The sequence below is a fragment of the Ailuropoda melanoleuca genome, chromosome 12 (genome assembly GCF_002007445.2).
Source record: "Ailuropoda melanoleuca isolate Jingjing chromosome 12, ASM200744v2, whole genome shotgun sequence".
NCBI lineage: Eukaryota > Metazoa > Chordata > Mammalia > Carnivora > Ursidae > Ailuropoda > Ailuropoda melanoleuca.
The window spans coordinates 15,180,195-15,195,411 of record NC_048229.1 but is presented as its reverse complement, the minus strand read 5'-3'; the positions used below and the strand labels follow the sequence as shown (position 1 = coordinate 15,195,411).

Sequence of the window (15,217 nt, the reverse complement as noted above, 5' to 3'; positions counted from 1 at the left end):
TCCCAGGACCCTGAGATAATGACCTGAGCTGAAGGCAGGTGCTCAACAGACTGAGCCACCCAGGTGTCCCTAGAAAACAATATTTATATTCTGATCTTCAGAACTTGATTCTTTACATGGGAAGGTTTGTGGGTATTTGCAAAAGTCATTAGCATCTAGTATTCCTAAATATGATATTATGGCCAATTTTTCCAAATGCCCAGCTCAATGACCTGGAGAAGAAACATGCCATGCTTGAAATGAACGCTCGCAGTTTACAGCAGAAACTGGAGACTGAACGGGAGCTCAAACAGAGGCTTCTGGAAGAGGTGAGTGTAAAACGGAGAGAAATAGAGCCAGGTGGAATTCTGAAGGTGAAAATTTGTTGCGTTTAGGTGGTCAGATCCAGATCAGACGTTCAAATTTTGAAGTTCGAATTTTCAAGGAAGAGTGAGGTGGTCACGTAATACTTTTTTTGAAGGTATTTAATACATTCAGAGAATGTGTCACGATGGCCAGGGGGTCTTTGTCACTTGTATCCCCCCACGTGGTGCTTAAAAAAATGCTGAGCACAGATGCGTATGTGCCAAATGGAAGTTTATTAAATATACGGGTGACTGAATATTGAATTAAACTGTTCTTTTAGAGTTAATATCTAAAGTATATTAAGTTTTCAGGCTGATAAACATCTATGCAAATTCACTTCATGCACAGGGCAGGAACTTGATCAGATTTATGCTGAGTACTAAATTTCTTGAAGACTTTTAATCATTCATTTAATTCAATTAAAAAAAATTACACCCTGCCTTTGAGACATAGAATGGAAAGCTCAAATTGATCTCCTGAACCCATCCCTTATATTATTTCTTGGGCCTTTTAACGGAATTCTGAAAAATCTCTCTTTAAGTTGATTGCTACTTCCCACTCCCAACCAAAGCCCTCCCTGTATGTTGAATCATTAATGACTCTGTTCTGTTCCTTAGAATTGACCAACCAGGACAAATATACTTTGTAAAGATGTTTAAGGAGAAATAGGACTCCAAGAGTGTTCTGTTTAACCCATAGTGAGCCTCATAGTTCAATTAACCAGACTACCTATTCTCGTTAGTAAGGTTTTATTATAGGATATCTCCCAAGGGACTCTGCTGATAGAAATAATATTGCTAAGCTATTAACTTTGAAAAGTGTGGTGAAAATTTTGCAGGTGAGTGTGAAATATTTTACAGAATGAAACTTTAAAAAAAATGAGTGGGCGTTTGCGAGAGTTCTGGAGATGGATGGCAGTGACGGTTGCATAACACTGTGCGTGTCCTTGGTGCCAATGAACTGTCCACTTAAAAATGGTTAAAATGGTGAATTTTATGTATATTGTATCACAATAAGGATTTTTACAATAAAATTAATTATATACACACATGGGTGGGAAGTTCATCAAAGGCAGCGTTAAGAATGCCGCCATAAAAATTTAAAGATCTACCTGGTGGTCAAGTAGAGAATGGTGGTCTTTTATCTGGAACGAATAGGCAATGTCCCCATTTTAGGCACATATTGGAAACAGAACAGAAATAATCAATGATCTTGCGTGTCCTATTTTCCTTCTGAGGAAAGAGAGTTGGCTCTGACAGCTCAATACTTTGGTCCAAGGTTACATGGTGAGTCAGTGACAAGGCTTGGAATAGCATGCTGGGATCCTGATTCAGTCCCCTCTTTCTCACTTCTACACGACACGAGAACATTTCCAGCTTCCCAGTCTGTACCTCACAGATAGATTTTTGAGCACAGACATCTGGCTGACTCTGAGTTTGAGGCATATTTCACTGACAGTTGAAACCATTATGAAACAAAGAATGATATTTATTGTCCAAGATGTGGCTAGAACCCTTGGTCGTGGTGTGCACTTTATAAGCATGTGACCAAGGGCTTAACCTGAGTGTCCTCTTTTTTTTTTTTGAATCATTTTTAAAAATGTAAACACCTGACTAATCACCACCACAATGAAAATATAAAACATTTTTTACATCCAAAAAAGTTCCCTATGCCCTTTCTAGTCAATACCTTCTGACCCTGGCCCCGGGTACACACTGAAATGCTCTTTGTCACTACTGATAGTTTTTCTTTTCTTGAATTTCCTAGAAATGGAGTCATACTATATATACTCTTTGTATCTGGGCCTTTTTAAAAAAATTTTTTTAAAGATCATTTTAGAGAGAGTGTGTGTGAGTGGGGGGAGGGGCAAGGGGAGAGGGAGAGAGAGAATCTCAAGCAGACTCCCATTGAGCACAGAGCCCAACTCGGGGCTCCATCTCACGACCCTGAGATCATGACCTGAGTTGAAACCAAGAGTCAGACACATAACTGACTGAGCCACCCAGGTGCCCCTCGATTCTTTAGTTTAGTTGAGCATGATTTTGTGACTTACCCATGCTGATGAATGTACTAGCAGTTCATTGCTTTTTATTGCTAAGCAGTAATTCATTGTATGGGTATACCATAATTTATCCACTCACCTGTTGATGAACCTTTGAATAGTTTCCAGTTTTTAGTTATTATAAATAAATCTGCTATGAAAACTTGTGTGCAGATCTTTGTGTGGATATGTTTTCATTCCTTTAGGAGGAGCATTGCTGGGTCACGTGTATGTTGATAACAAAGTGGTTCCATTTTGCACACCCAACAGCAGTTCCAACCCCATAATGCTTAGTGTTGTTTAGCCTTTCTAGTGTGTATATTACAATATCACATTGTAGTTTTAATTTGCCTTTCTTCAATAATGAAATATGATGAGCATCTTTTCATGTATTTGTCATTCATGTGTCTTCTTTTGGGAAGTGTAAGTTCAAATCTTATGAGTAGTTACTTCTAAGTAAAGTTGTTAAAGATTTCTTGGTACTAACTCTTTGCCAGATGTATGGATGGTGAATCTTTCTCCCATTCTGTAGCTTGCCTTGTCTTTTAAAACAGTATCTTTCAGAGGCACCTGGGTGGCTCAGTCGTTAAGAGTCTGCCTTTGGCTCAGGTCATGATCCCAGCGTTCTGGGATCAAGCCCCTCATCAGGCTCCCTGATCAGCGGGAAGCCTGCTTCTCCCTCTCCCACTCCCCCTCTTGTGTTCCCTCTCTCGCTGCCTCTCTCTCTGTCAAATAAGTAAATAAAATCTTAAAATAAAAATAAAACAGTATCTTTCAAAGAGCAAATGTTCTTTTTATGAAGTCAAATTTATCAGTTTTTAAAAATGGTTTGTGTTTTCTGTGTCCTATTTAAGAAATCTATGCTGATCCTAAAGTTGAATACTTTCTTCTCTCTGTACTACTCAAAGTTTTATAGTTTTAGCTTTCATATGTAGGTCTAGGATGTATTTTGAGTTAATTTTTATGTATGATATGAGAGGAGAGGTTCACTGTTTTCTGTAGAACTGTCCTGTTACTCCAGTACCATGTGTTCAAAAGACTCTTCCTTATTAAATTTTCTTGACACCTTTGTCACAAAGCCATCTACGTGTCTATCCTTATTCCATTACCAGAGCATCTGATTATAACATTTAAAATCAAGATACAATGTGTGTGTGTGTGTGTGTGTGTGTGTGTGTGTGTTTATCGTGATAAGTGTGCTCTTTAATCCCCAACCCCTATTTCTCCCATCCTCCCACCCACATCCCCTCTGGTAACCATAAATTTGTTCTCCATAGTTAAAAGAATCTGTTTCTTGGTTTGTCTCTCTTTTTGTATTTGCTCATTTGTCTTCTTTCTAAAGTTAACCCAAGTGTCCTCTTCATTAGGTACAGAGATTTATAAATGGGGCCAGAATCACAGCCTCAGGGTTGGGAAGAGTTTTTTTCTGCCATGGAGTCCAAATTCCCAGCCCTTCTTCCATTGTTCCCTTCATCCCTACCCCTGGCAGAATTTGCTAATGGCTATCTCTCCCAAATCTTTCCTCTTGGGCCGGAAATGGCTTTGGAAGCTTTTTTGACATGGCACTTGACAGCCACTATCAGTCCATTGGAAGTAATGCCAAAGATGAAAGTCCATTTGCTAATTCTGGTCAAATTAACCTCCTGTCTAAGGCAGAGAATCTCTTCCCCAACATTACCCACCAATGGGCCTGGTTGAACGGAGGCCTGAGTGCTCAGTGCCTGTGGACATTCCAACCCATTTTTTTCCAGCAACTTTCATTCTCAGAAAGTCATGTCTTATTTTGAATTAATGCCTGTAACTTCGAACCATTGGTTTTATTTCATTGAAACGTTTAAAAATAGAGCAGTCTGATTATTTCCAACCAAAAAAGGAGATTAATGCTGATCAGTGATCAAATTACTTGATTAATAATTTAAAAACTAATGTTTCATTAGCAATTGCTATGTGCCAGGTGCCCTTCTGAGTACTTTCCAAGAATTGGCTCCTACAGCCCTCGTGACAGTTCTATGAGAAAACTACTTCTATTATCTCTGTGACAGGATATCTAAGTCGCTCTCCCACTCCAGACCACCTTCTCTTTCCTAAGAGAAAGATTTCAAGTCCCTCCAAGTTTGAAATGTTCTTTTCTGGTAGATTTATCTTTTCAAAGAGAGCTTCTAGAAGTCCGCATGGTCTGAACAACATAGAGTATGGTGGGATGTCTCCAGCTCCATTCTGAGATCTGTGAGCCTCTGCCAATTAGCTTGGGCTCTTTGGGTACATTTATCGCACCACTGACACCCACCGACCTGTTACATCGACACCAACCCTTCCATAAGGGGTTTTTTTTTTTTTTGATATCTTTATATTCTGTATATTTCAGTCACTGTTGTTTGTTTTTTTAAAGATTATTTGAGAAAGAACACCGGCAGGGCAGGGCAGGGCGGGGGAGGGGCAGAGGCAGAGGGAGAAGCAGACTCCCGGCTGAGCAGGGATCCCAGACATAGGAGGGGCTCCATCCCAGGACCCAGGGATCATGACCTGAGCCGAAGGCAGACACTTCACCCACTGAGCCACCCAGGCGCCACTATCAGTCAGTGTTTTTAAAAATACGGTCCATTTGAACTTTCTCTGGCTGGTTTTGCTTCATCCTTTCTGCCACCAGGGTTGTTTGGTGCTCTGGCTCTGTGATCCAGCTCCTTCGTGCGCCCTGCCAGTCTCCTGTCACCCTTGTGAAACTGTTGGACAGATGAAAGCACAGAGCTAATGCTCTCCTTTCAGTCCGACACTGACCCGTGAATAGCCCCCATTTGCCTCTCTGGGAAGCAGGTAAATGGTTTTGAAAAACATTCCACCGAGCAGCAACCTGCCACTCTTACTTGTTTTTTTATTGTAGTAAATAATCAGCCTGTTTCTTGGAAAGCTAACGGACAGTTGATGCATTTGTTCTAGAGAAATATTTTGGGCCCGGCTGTCACCAACCCAATTCTTGTCCCCAGCTCCTGTTTCTCTGCTTCCTGCCTAGTAATTAATGTTGTCCTAAAATAGTGGGAAGAAACTAAAGAGGGTAATTTGCAGAAATCACTTGCGCCGTAGGGGACTGATAGCTCCCTTTAAGAGGTAATCTTAGCTGTTTTTTCTGCTCCCCTTCCCCGCCATGTTTTAGGGGTTTCTGTGGTTTGATTGAGAAATTCCAGGTTGGCATATAGGCTAGGTGATCTCTGGGAGCTGACAGTATCTCTTGCTTTATGGAGGACTGATGGGGGGAAGCTGGTGGAGGAGGTTGACATGGGGAAGACTGATGGGGTAGGGAGAGGGGACCCTGAACTGGATAGGGGGAAGGGGGGACAGAGAGACTGCTAAAATTCCTTGAGCATCTGTGGTACGCTGGGCACTGGGCATGGCACTCAGTATATCACCCAGTCAGGGGAGACATTATACCCACTTTCAGATGAAGACACTGAGGCTTCTGGAGGCAATATGAGCTGCCCCTATGGTCCTATACGTGTTAGAGTCCTCATTTATGCTAGGGTCTGTAGTCTTCCAAAGCCCACGTTCGTTCCAGCACACCGTGATGCCTCAAGGAATCCACTTCCCCTCAAGAGGAAGGGCCGTAGAGGAGTAAAAATGGAAAGAGAAACAAAACATAGGTGGAGGGAAGCAAAATGGGATGAAGAGAGTCAGCAAGGTCTGAAGTTGTTGCGGGCTCTCGGCCTTCTGGGGCTGAGAGCGCGGAGATTTGCTGTTGCCTGTTGGAAAATGCCCGTGGTGATGTTTACTGCTCTTTAGAGCTCTGTCCTTGAGTGTGCAGAGCGTCTGGGCCACCACGGGAGGGGGTATTAGGGCCACCTCCAGGGTGGTTAGATTGTCACCCAGGGGTCGGATGACATCAGGCGGTCTCATCAGGGTAGCTGCTCTCTCCTGCTCTTTTTAGAAACAGAAGCATTTTAGGAAAGAAAGCCATAAAACCAGCATCTTTATAGCCTGGCTTCTTTTCTAGTTGACTTCCATGGTAAAAATTGGAGAGAGATTTCCAGCACAAAACTATTTCCAAAACACTAAAGTGATATAACCCCCTGGGTTTTACCGACACTTGTGCTGAGTCCGGGCTCTTCCTCTTCCTTCCTCCCCACACTGCAGAAGTATCTCCTATGATTGTGGCTATCTGTGTCCTGGTTGAGGGGTCCCTCACCCTGGCAAGGCACTCCTTAAGTTAGAGGTGACGTGATTCCCCTTTGTGCATCCACACTGCCTGAAGAAAGTAATTTCTCACAATAGCACCTGAGACCTTAAAAAGCAAAGCTAGCACAGATTGGAGCATAGCTGTCACAGCAGTAATTCGCAGCATCTTCGATGTCAACTCAGGTGGGCCAAATGTCCTTAATTGTAACTGACTGGAAAGGCAGACACACCAGCCTGGCCTTCCTCATACAGTGGGGATCCTGTGACTTGCTGGCCATCAGAGATTTCTGGGCAGATTCTTTTTAACTGTGCCATGCATCCGTCTGGGACAGAAGACAATCAGTAATTCTGGAACAAGATGATTTCAGAAGCTGAAATTTGGCGCCATGCCTGCTATTAGTTTGGTAACAAGAACAGCAGGGGGGCACGAGTTGTATTGTCCGCAGTATCAAGACTCTGTCTGGCCTCTCTCCCCACCAGCAAGCCAAATTACAGCAGCAGATGGACCTACAGAAGAGTCACATCTTCCGTTTGACTCAAGGGCTGCAGGAAGCTCTGGACCGGGCTGATCTGCTGAAGACCGAAAGGAGTGATCTGGAATACCAGCTAGAAAACATTCAGGTGAGAACCAGCAAAGGGAATTTACTTAAAAAATTGTCTGCAGACGCAAAGCATCATGGCTAAAAGCCATCTAGTGAAACGGTCACTCTCTTTATATTTTGTAGTATTGTGTGTTTCCCCCAATATTTCATTATGAAAATTTCCAAACCTTCAGAGAAGTTGGAAAATACCTATAATGATCAGCTCTGAGATTCTAATATTAACCCCTGGCTTTTTTTCTTTTTCTTTTCTATATACTTATCCATGCATGGTCCTTTTTTAGTTTTGGTTTTGGCTATAAGAAAAGGACTAAGTAAGTAAATATTGGCCCAGTGTGGTCCGTGTTGAATTTTCATATGCTAGTATCCTCATGACTTAATCTTTTTATTTTTCTAAGTACCAAATTTAAAAGCATCCTTCTTTTGAGGGCCAAGCTTAATTTTGTTTCTATGAATTTTTAGGTTCTCTATTCTCATGAAAAGGTGAAAATGGAAGGTACTATTTCTCAACAAACCAAACTCATTGACTTTCTGCAAGCCAAAATGGACCAGCCCGCTAAGAAGAAAAAGGTGGGTCCTAGTGTTTGAAAAGTGGGGAGATTTTGCCCAGTCATTATGATTCATTAAATACTGTTGTAATAGATAATTATAGAAACATCAAAGAAAACAAAACATGCATTTTCTCGTTTTATATTGGTTTGAAAATAGGTTTTGAGATAGTCAGAACAGTCCTTACAAAGGGATGTCATTAATCAAGTCTGTAACACACTACTTTGTGTTCATGGCCTTTATAATGATAGTGCCTGTCTCTGATAAGGGAGGGTTTTTTTTTTCATTTCCTAAGCAGTTGGGGTGGGGGTGACAGCAGAGAGAAAGGTTTATAGGGAGGTCATTGTACAAGACTCCAGAGGGATTAGCAGCTCATAGGCACAGGACTCTAGAAAAGACCCGAAATTACCCAGCCCAGTCCTTTGGATTGGCAGAGGTCTGTGAGGAGCCCGGGAACCAGGGAGTTGAGGTGACTTGCCACACGTGCCTGACTGGATAGCTAGGCCCTCCCCTGAGTGCTGCTCCATCCCTTTAAAATTATGATAGACAAACACATGAAAAACTATGACCAAAAAGAAAAAAAACAAAAAACAACCGTGGACAGGCTTCTATGTAGATGCACCTGGGAAGATTTTTCCTACACCCAAAACACGCTTCCCTAAACCACCGAGGCCCTCCTGGGAGGTTTGGCCAGGTGTTCTCAGTTCTAAGAGGTCTCTAAGAAGCTTGCAGTTTGCTTCCAAAAGCACTCCTACCCTGGAGGAGCAGCGGCAGCCCCCTGTGATTTGGAATACGTGAGAGGGGGCTGGAGGGGGCTGCTGGTGCCGTGTTCCCAGCGCGGTTGGGACTGTAAGGGGGCGGGGGCAGCTTCAGCAGCAGCCTGCTCCTGGGATGGCTCAGGGGAGGGTGTTGCGGCCTATTGTGTGACTCTGTGTGCTCATGCTGCTTATGATACTGAATCTTCTTTTATTTTAGCAGCGGATTGTTTTCTGATTGTGTCATGTGCTGTAGTTAGGGTGTTTCCATTGAGTTTTGGTTATTAATTTTTTTTTCAGTCCCATTATTCCCTGTGTTTTCCATTTTTTCCCCTCCGTGTCCAGTACGTGTTTCCATTTGCATTTTTTTTTTTTTTTTTTTTGAGTAAGCCCCTTGTTTTGATGTCTTTTTAGCAGTCAAGTTTTTGGTCTCCATTTTTTTTTTTTAAACACTCATCTCTGTGTCTTGTAACTAAGTGCCGTGAGACAAACGCAAAGCAAGAATGATTTCCGAACCATCCCTCCTGACTCCATCCTCCACTTCCATTTTTTGAGGGTAAAGACTCAGGAAATGGCTCTCCTTCTTGGGAATGCTAAAGGAAGAGGTGGTGGCAGTTCAAGCATCTTGAACCCTCTTGTTGAAAATTTTCGAAACCCTATTTTTTCCAGCCGGCTGGAATGGGCTGTGGCTCAGTCTCCCCCTTTTCCCCTTCACATGCCATTTTTACTAAATCCGCTTACAGTGAGTATGCTCCTGGCTTTCGTGGTTTGCTCCTCTTGAGTCAGACTTCCTTTAGCTAGTTTCAAGTGCCAGTTTCCAGGAGTTAGGAGATATCTCTGTTTCCATTGCTAGGGTTTATTTAGTCGACGGAAAGAGGACCCTGCTTTGCCCACACAGGTTCCTCTGCAGTACAATGAGCTGAAAGTGGCTCTGGAGAAGGAGAAAGCTCGCTGTGCAGAGCTAGAGGAAGCCCTTCAGAAGACCCGCATCGAGCTCCGGTCTGCCCGGGAGGAAGGTAGGGGCACTCCCTATGCCCAGTCTGTGGAAAAAGGCAGAGGACCCATCTCAAGCAGATTGGTCGTACTAGTTCATCTTCAGTCTTTATGGCCCAGAAGCTCTCAGTCCAGATGTCCCAAGTCTGAAAAATTCACAGCATCCTTGGCATGGCCCATTCGGCACAATGCATGTTCTTTTGGTCTTGGATCCTCGAAAGACAGCCCAGGGGCAGTCCACTTGGTTTTGGCCTCTTGGTGACCCAGCTAACCGAAAGGCATCGGACTGGTCTCTCTCCAGCTGCCCACCGGAAGGCCACAGACCATCCGCACCCATCTACGCCAGCCACCGCGAGGCAGCAGATCGCCATGTCCGCCATCGTGCGGTCACCTGAGCACCAGCCCAGTGCCATGAGCCTGCTTGCCCCGCCATCCAGCCGCAGAAAGGAGTCATCAACTCCAGAGGGTACGTGCTCAAGGAGCCACTGGAGTTCTGTTGAAAATCATTTTTAATCGACTAAAAAAATGCAGACATATGGTAAAAGTGACAAGTAATTATACTAAGAGTAATAATGCTAAAGAGTAAGAAGTCCGTCTTCTCCCCTGTCCCAGTGCCAGTTCCCTGAGCCAGAGACAACCGTTGTATTCTTCCAGCAATAGTTCATGCATGTAAGCACATGTTGTGCTATTCATGTGTCTTGTATAATAATATTTAAAGAGTATGAGAAAATAAGCATATTTTCCTCAGTCCTTTTTTTCTATTATAAATATCATAGCATACTACGCTGTACCTTGCAAAACACCTTTCTTTTACTTCAAATATTAGAGTGTTTATTAATACATATGCATCAACCTTGTCCTCTGAGAGGGCTGCGTGGTATTCACTGGTGTGGGTACAGGGTTCACCTATTAAAACCAGACACCTGTTGATGGGCATTTAGGTTGTTTCCAGTCTCTCCTTACCAGGAATGCCCTATAGCGAAATTCTGCACCTCTGCGGGTGCTACAGCCATAGGATTAGTTCTCGGGAAATGACTCACTGCATTCAAGATTATTTGTATTTTGAGTGTTGGTAGTTTGGTCCAGTTTATATTCTTACCAACAGTGTAAGAAGTTTTCTTTGTGGTCTTAAAAGAACTCTAGTACTTAAAAGTTTGCCTAGAGAGGAAAAGGACTTAAAAAAAAAAAAGGCTAGGTTGTGAGGGCGATCTGGCTGCGACACCTGTCACCCCGCTGATCACTAGGGTTGATTCGGCTGATCTGGCTGGCTAGGCAGGTGCCCCCTTCCTCCCTCACTGCTCCATGTGCATGCCCCCTGCACCCCTACCCCGAAGCTGCATGCTCGGTCAAAGGTGACAGCCTTCCCTGATAGAGGAGGACTGTTCTTCAGTCAAGGGTATATGAGTAGCTGAGCTCCCCTGCTAGAACCTTCAAACAAGCTCTCAAGGTCCATTTGTAGGAGAATGTCAGGTGGTCAAGCTTCCAAGACTCCAGATGCATCCAATGAGACGCTGCCTGTGGCAGCCTGCCTTTCTTTTCTTTTCTTTTCTTTTTTTTTTAAAAGGAAGGTGGTTTGGAAGGTCTCAGGGAATCATGAGAGCAGTGGGTTAATGTCATGGTATCACAATGTAACCAATTTTAGTGGCAAATCTGGATGGCGTTTTGGTGTGGCGGTGGTTTTTCTTCGGGAACGGTTTTTCTTTGGCGATGATGCCCTCTTGTTTCCTTTGTTTCCGTAACACTTTGAATCAAAGAGATTTACTCTTATAGTCATCACGATGGTGATGTAACACACCAAAATCCTTTCTGACCATAGTGTCCGTTGACCGGGCTCCACAGAGCACGGCCTGTGAGGTTCCTCAGACCCCAGGCCCCTCCTTCCCATGTGCTGCATATTCACCGGGTCAGAGTGTGCTCACATCATTTATTCCTTACGGCTTTCTGGTAAAGGGTGGGAGCCTGTGTTCTGTGGAGAACCCAATTTGGATTCAGAAATTTGGATCCTGAGCTTTGCTGTTTAAAGCTGTCTTTAATGAGGTCACTATGGAGAGGGGGGCCTATTAAATGGGGGGGGGAGGACTGGAATATAAATGTAAGAATTTGATTTTTAAGGCTTAAACATTGAGTTTTTTTTTTTATTATATTATGTTAATCACCATACAGTACATCCCCAGATTCCGATGTAAAGTTTGATGCTTCATTAGTTTGCGTATAACACCCAGTGCACCATGCAATACGTGCCCTCCTTACTACCCATCACCAGTCTATCCCATTCCCCCACCCCCTCCCCTCTGAAGTCTTCAGTTTGTTTCTCATAGTCCATAGTCTCTCATGTTTCATTCCCCCTTCTGATTACCCCCCTTTTCTTTATCCCTTTCTTCCCCTACCGATCCTCCTAGTTCTTATGTTCCATAGATGAGAGAAATCATATGATAATTGTCTTTCTCTGCTTGACTTATTTCACTTAGCATTATCTCCTCCAGTGCCGTCCATGTTGCAGCAAATGTTGAGAATTCGTTCTTTCTGATAGCTGAGTAATATTCCATTGTATATATGGACCACAGCTTCTTAATCCAGTCATCTGTTGAAGGGCATCTCGGCTCCTTCCATGATTTGGCTATTGTGGACAATGCAGCTATGAACATTGGGGTGCATATGGCCCTTCTCTTTACTACGTCTGTATCTTTGGGGTAAACACCCAGTAGTGCAATGGCTGGGTCATAGGGTAGTTCAATTTTTAACTTTTTAAGGGACCTCCACACTGTTTTCCAGAGTGGCTGTACCAACTTGCATTCCCACCAACAATGTAGGAGGGATCCCCTTTCTCCACATCCTCTCCAACAATTGTTGTTTCTTGCCTTGTCTATCTTTGCCATTCTAACTGGCGTAAGGTGGTATCTCAGTGTGGTTTTGATTTGAATTTCCCTGATGGCTAATGATTTTGAACATTTTTTCATGTGTCTGTTAGCCATTTGTATGTCTTCATTGGAAAAGTGTCTGTTCATATCTTCTGCCCATTTTATGATTTGTTTATTTGTTTCTCGTGTATTGAGTTTGAGAAGTTCTTTGTAGATCTTGGATACCAGTCCTTTATCTGTGGTGTCCTTTGCAAATATATTCTCCCATTCCGTGGGCTGTCTCTTAGTTTTTTTGACTGTTTCCTTGGCTGTGCAGAAGCTCTTTATCCTGATAAAGTCCCATAAGTTCATTTTATCTTTTATTTCTCTTGCCTTTGGCGATGTGTCGTGAAAAAGGTTGCTCTGGCCGATGTCATAGAAGTTGTTGCCTATGTTCTCCTCTAGAATTTTGATGGATTCCTGTCTCACATTGAGGTCTTTCATCCATTTGGAGTTTATTTTTGTGTATGGTGTGAGAGAGTGGTCAAGTTTCATTCTTTTGCATGTAGCTGTCCAATTTTCCCAGCACCATTTATTGAAGAGACTGTCTTTTTTCCACCGGATGTTTTTTCCTGCTTTATCAAAGATTAGTTGCCCAAAGAGCCGAGGGTCCATTTCTGGGTTCTCTATTCTGTTCCATTGGTCGATGTGTCTGTTTTTGTGCCAGTACCATGCTGTCTTTGTGATCACAGCTTTGTAGTACAGCTCGAAATCCGGCATTGTGATGCCCCCAGCTTTGTTTTTCCTTTTCAACAGTTCCTTGGAGATTCGGGGCCTTTTCTGGTTCCATACAAATTTAAGGACTATTTGTTCCAGTTCTTTGAAAAATGTCCTCGGTATTTTGATCGGGATAGCATTGAAAGTGTAGATTGCTCTGGGTAGTATGGACATTTTAACTATGTTAATTCTTCCAATCCATGAGCATGGAATATTTTTCCATCTTTTTATGTCTTCCTCAATATCTTTCAAAAGTGATCTATAGTTTCTAGGATATAGGTCCTTTACGTCTCTGGTTAAGTTAATTCCAAGGTAACGTATGGTTTTTGGTGTTATTGTAAATGGGATGGATTCCCTAATTTCTCTTTCTTCAGTCTCGTTATTCGTGTATAGAAATGCAACTGATTTCTGGGCATTGATTTTGTATCCTGCCACCTTACTGAATTGTTCTATAACTTCTAATAGTTTGGGAGTGGATTCCTTTGGGTTTTCCATATAGAGTATCATGTCATCTGCAAAGAGAGACAGTTTGACTTCTTCTTTGCCGATTTGGATACCTTTGATCCCTTTTTGTCTTCTGATTGCTGTTGCAAGGACTTCTAGTACTATGTTGAATAATAGTGGCGAGAGTGGGCATCCTTGTCGTGTTCCTGATCTTAAGGGAAAGGCTTCCAGCTTTTCCCCATTGAGAATAATGCTTGCAGTAGGCTTTTCATAGATGGCTTTTATGAGATTGAGAAATGTACCCTCTATTCCTACACTCTGAAGGGTTTTAATCAGGAAAGGATGCTGTATTTTGTCAAATGCTTTTTCTGCATCAATTGAGAGGATCATATGGTTCTTGAGTCTTTTCTTGTTGATATGATGTATCACATTGATTGATTTGCGAGTGTTGAACCATGCTTGCATCCCAGGTATGAATCCCACTTGGTCATGATGGATAATCCTTTTAATGTACTGTTGGATTCTATTAGCAAGGATCTTGTTGAGGATTTTGGCATCCATATTCATTAGAGAAATCGGTCTGTAATTCTCCTTTTTGAGGGGGTCTTTGCCTGGTTTGGGGATCAAGGTAATATTAGCCTCATAGAATGAGTTTGGTAGCTTTCCTTCTGTTTCTATTTTTTGAAATAGCTTTAGGAGAATAGGTATTATTTCTTCTTTGAATGTTTGGTAGAATTCCCCAGGAAAACCGTCTGGGCCTGGAGTTTTATTATTTGGAAGGTTGTTTATCACTGACTCAATTTCTTCATAGTTAATTGGCCTATTTAAGAAATCTATTTCTTCCTGTTTCAGTCTTGGTAGTTTATAGGTTTCCAGGAAGGCCTCCATCTCTTCCAGATTGTTTAGTTTTTTGGCATATAGCTGTTGATAAAAGTTTCTAATAATCCTTGCAATTTCAATGGTGCTGGTCGTGACCTCTCCCTTTTCAGTCATAATTTTAATAATCTCAGTCCTTTCTCTTTGTTTTTGGACAAGTTTTGCCAGTGGTCTATCAATTTTATGGATTCTCTCAAAGAACCAGCTTCTAGTCCTGTTGATCTGCTCTACTGTGGTTCTGGTCTCTAATTCATTGATTTCTGCTCTAATCTTGGTCAACTCCTTCCTTGTCAGTGGGTTAGGCCTGTCCCTCTGTTGCTGTTCCAGTTTCTTGAGGTGAGAATATAGAAACTGCATTTTAGATTTTTCTATTCTTTTGAGTGAGGCTTGGATGGCTATGTATTTCCCCCTTAGGACTGCCTTTGCAGTATCCCATAGGTTTTGGACCGTTGTGTATTCATTCTCGTTGGTCTCCATAAATTTAAACATTGAGTTTTTAACCAAAAGAGGTTATTCATGAAAGAACAGGACATGAAGAGAGAATTCTTCAGTCAGTTTATATACCTAATAACTAGAAATTCTGTAATACAGGGGCGCCTGGGTGGCACGGCGGTTAAGCGTCTGCCTTCGGCTCAGGGCGTGATCCCGGCGTTATGGGATCGAGCCCCACATCAGGCTCTTCCACTATGAGCCTGCTTCTTCCTCTCCCACTCCCTGCTTGTGTTCCCTCTCTCGCTGGCTGTCTCTATCTCTGTCGCATAAATAAAAATAAAATCTTAAAAAAAAAAAAAAAAGAAATTCTGTAATACAGAACTGATTTTTAAACTGAATTCTGAA

The 15,217-nt window shown here is 42.6% G+C and overlaps 1 protein-coding gene across 8 annotated transcripts in view; it reads left to right on the top strand.

The window, feature by feature from the left end:
* Nucleotides 1-15,217, top strand: part of CIT (citron rho-interacting serine/threonine kinase) — a 170,887-nt gene that overhangs the window by 131,678 nt on the left and 23,992 nt on the right. For 6 of the 8 annotated variants that reach the window (XM_034672359.1, XM_019800123.2, XM_034672355.1 and 3 more), the window contains 5 exons: nt 204-308; nt 7,031-7,171; nt 7,612-7,719; nt 9,307-9,469; nt 9,748-9,912. In XM_034672359.1, the coding sequence (XP_034528250.1) occupies nt 204-308; nt 7,031-7,171; nt 7,612-7,719; nt 9,307-9,469; nt 9,748-9,912 (682 nt within the window). The remainder of the gene's footprint in view (nt 1-203; nt 309-7,030; nt 7,172-7,611; nt 7,720-9,306; nt 9,470-9,747; nt 9,913-15,217) is intronic. The other 2 variants (XM_034672358.1, XM_034672356.1) reach the window with 1 other exon arrangement.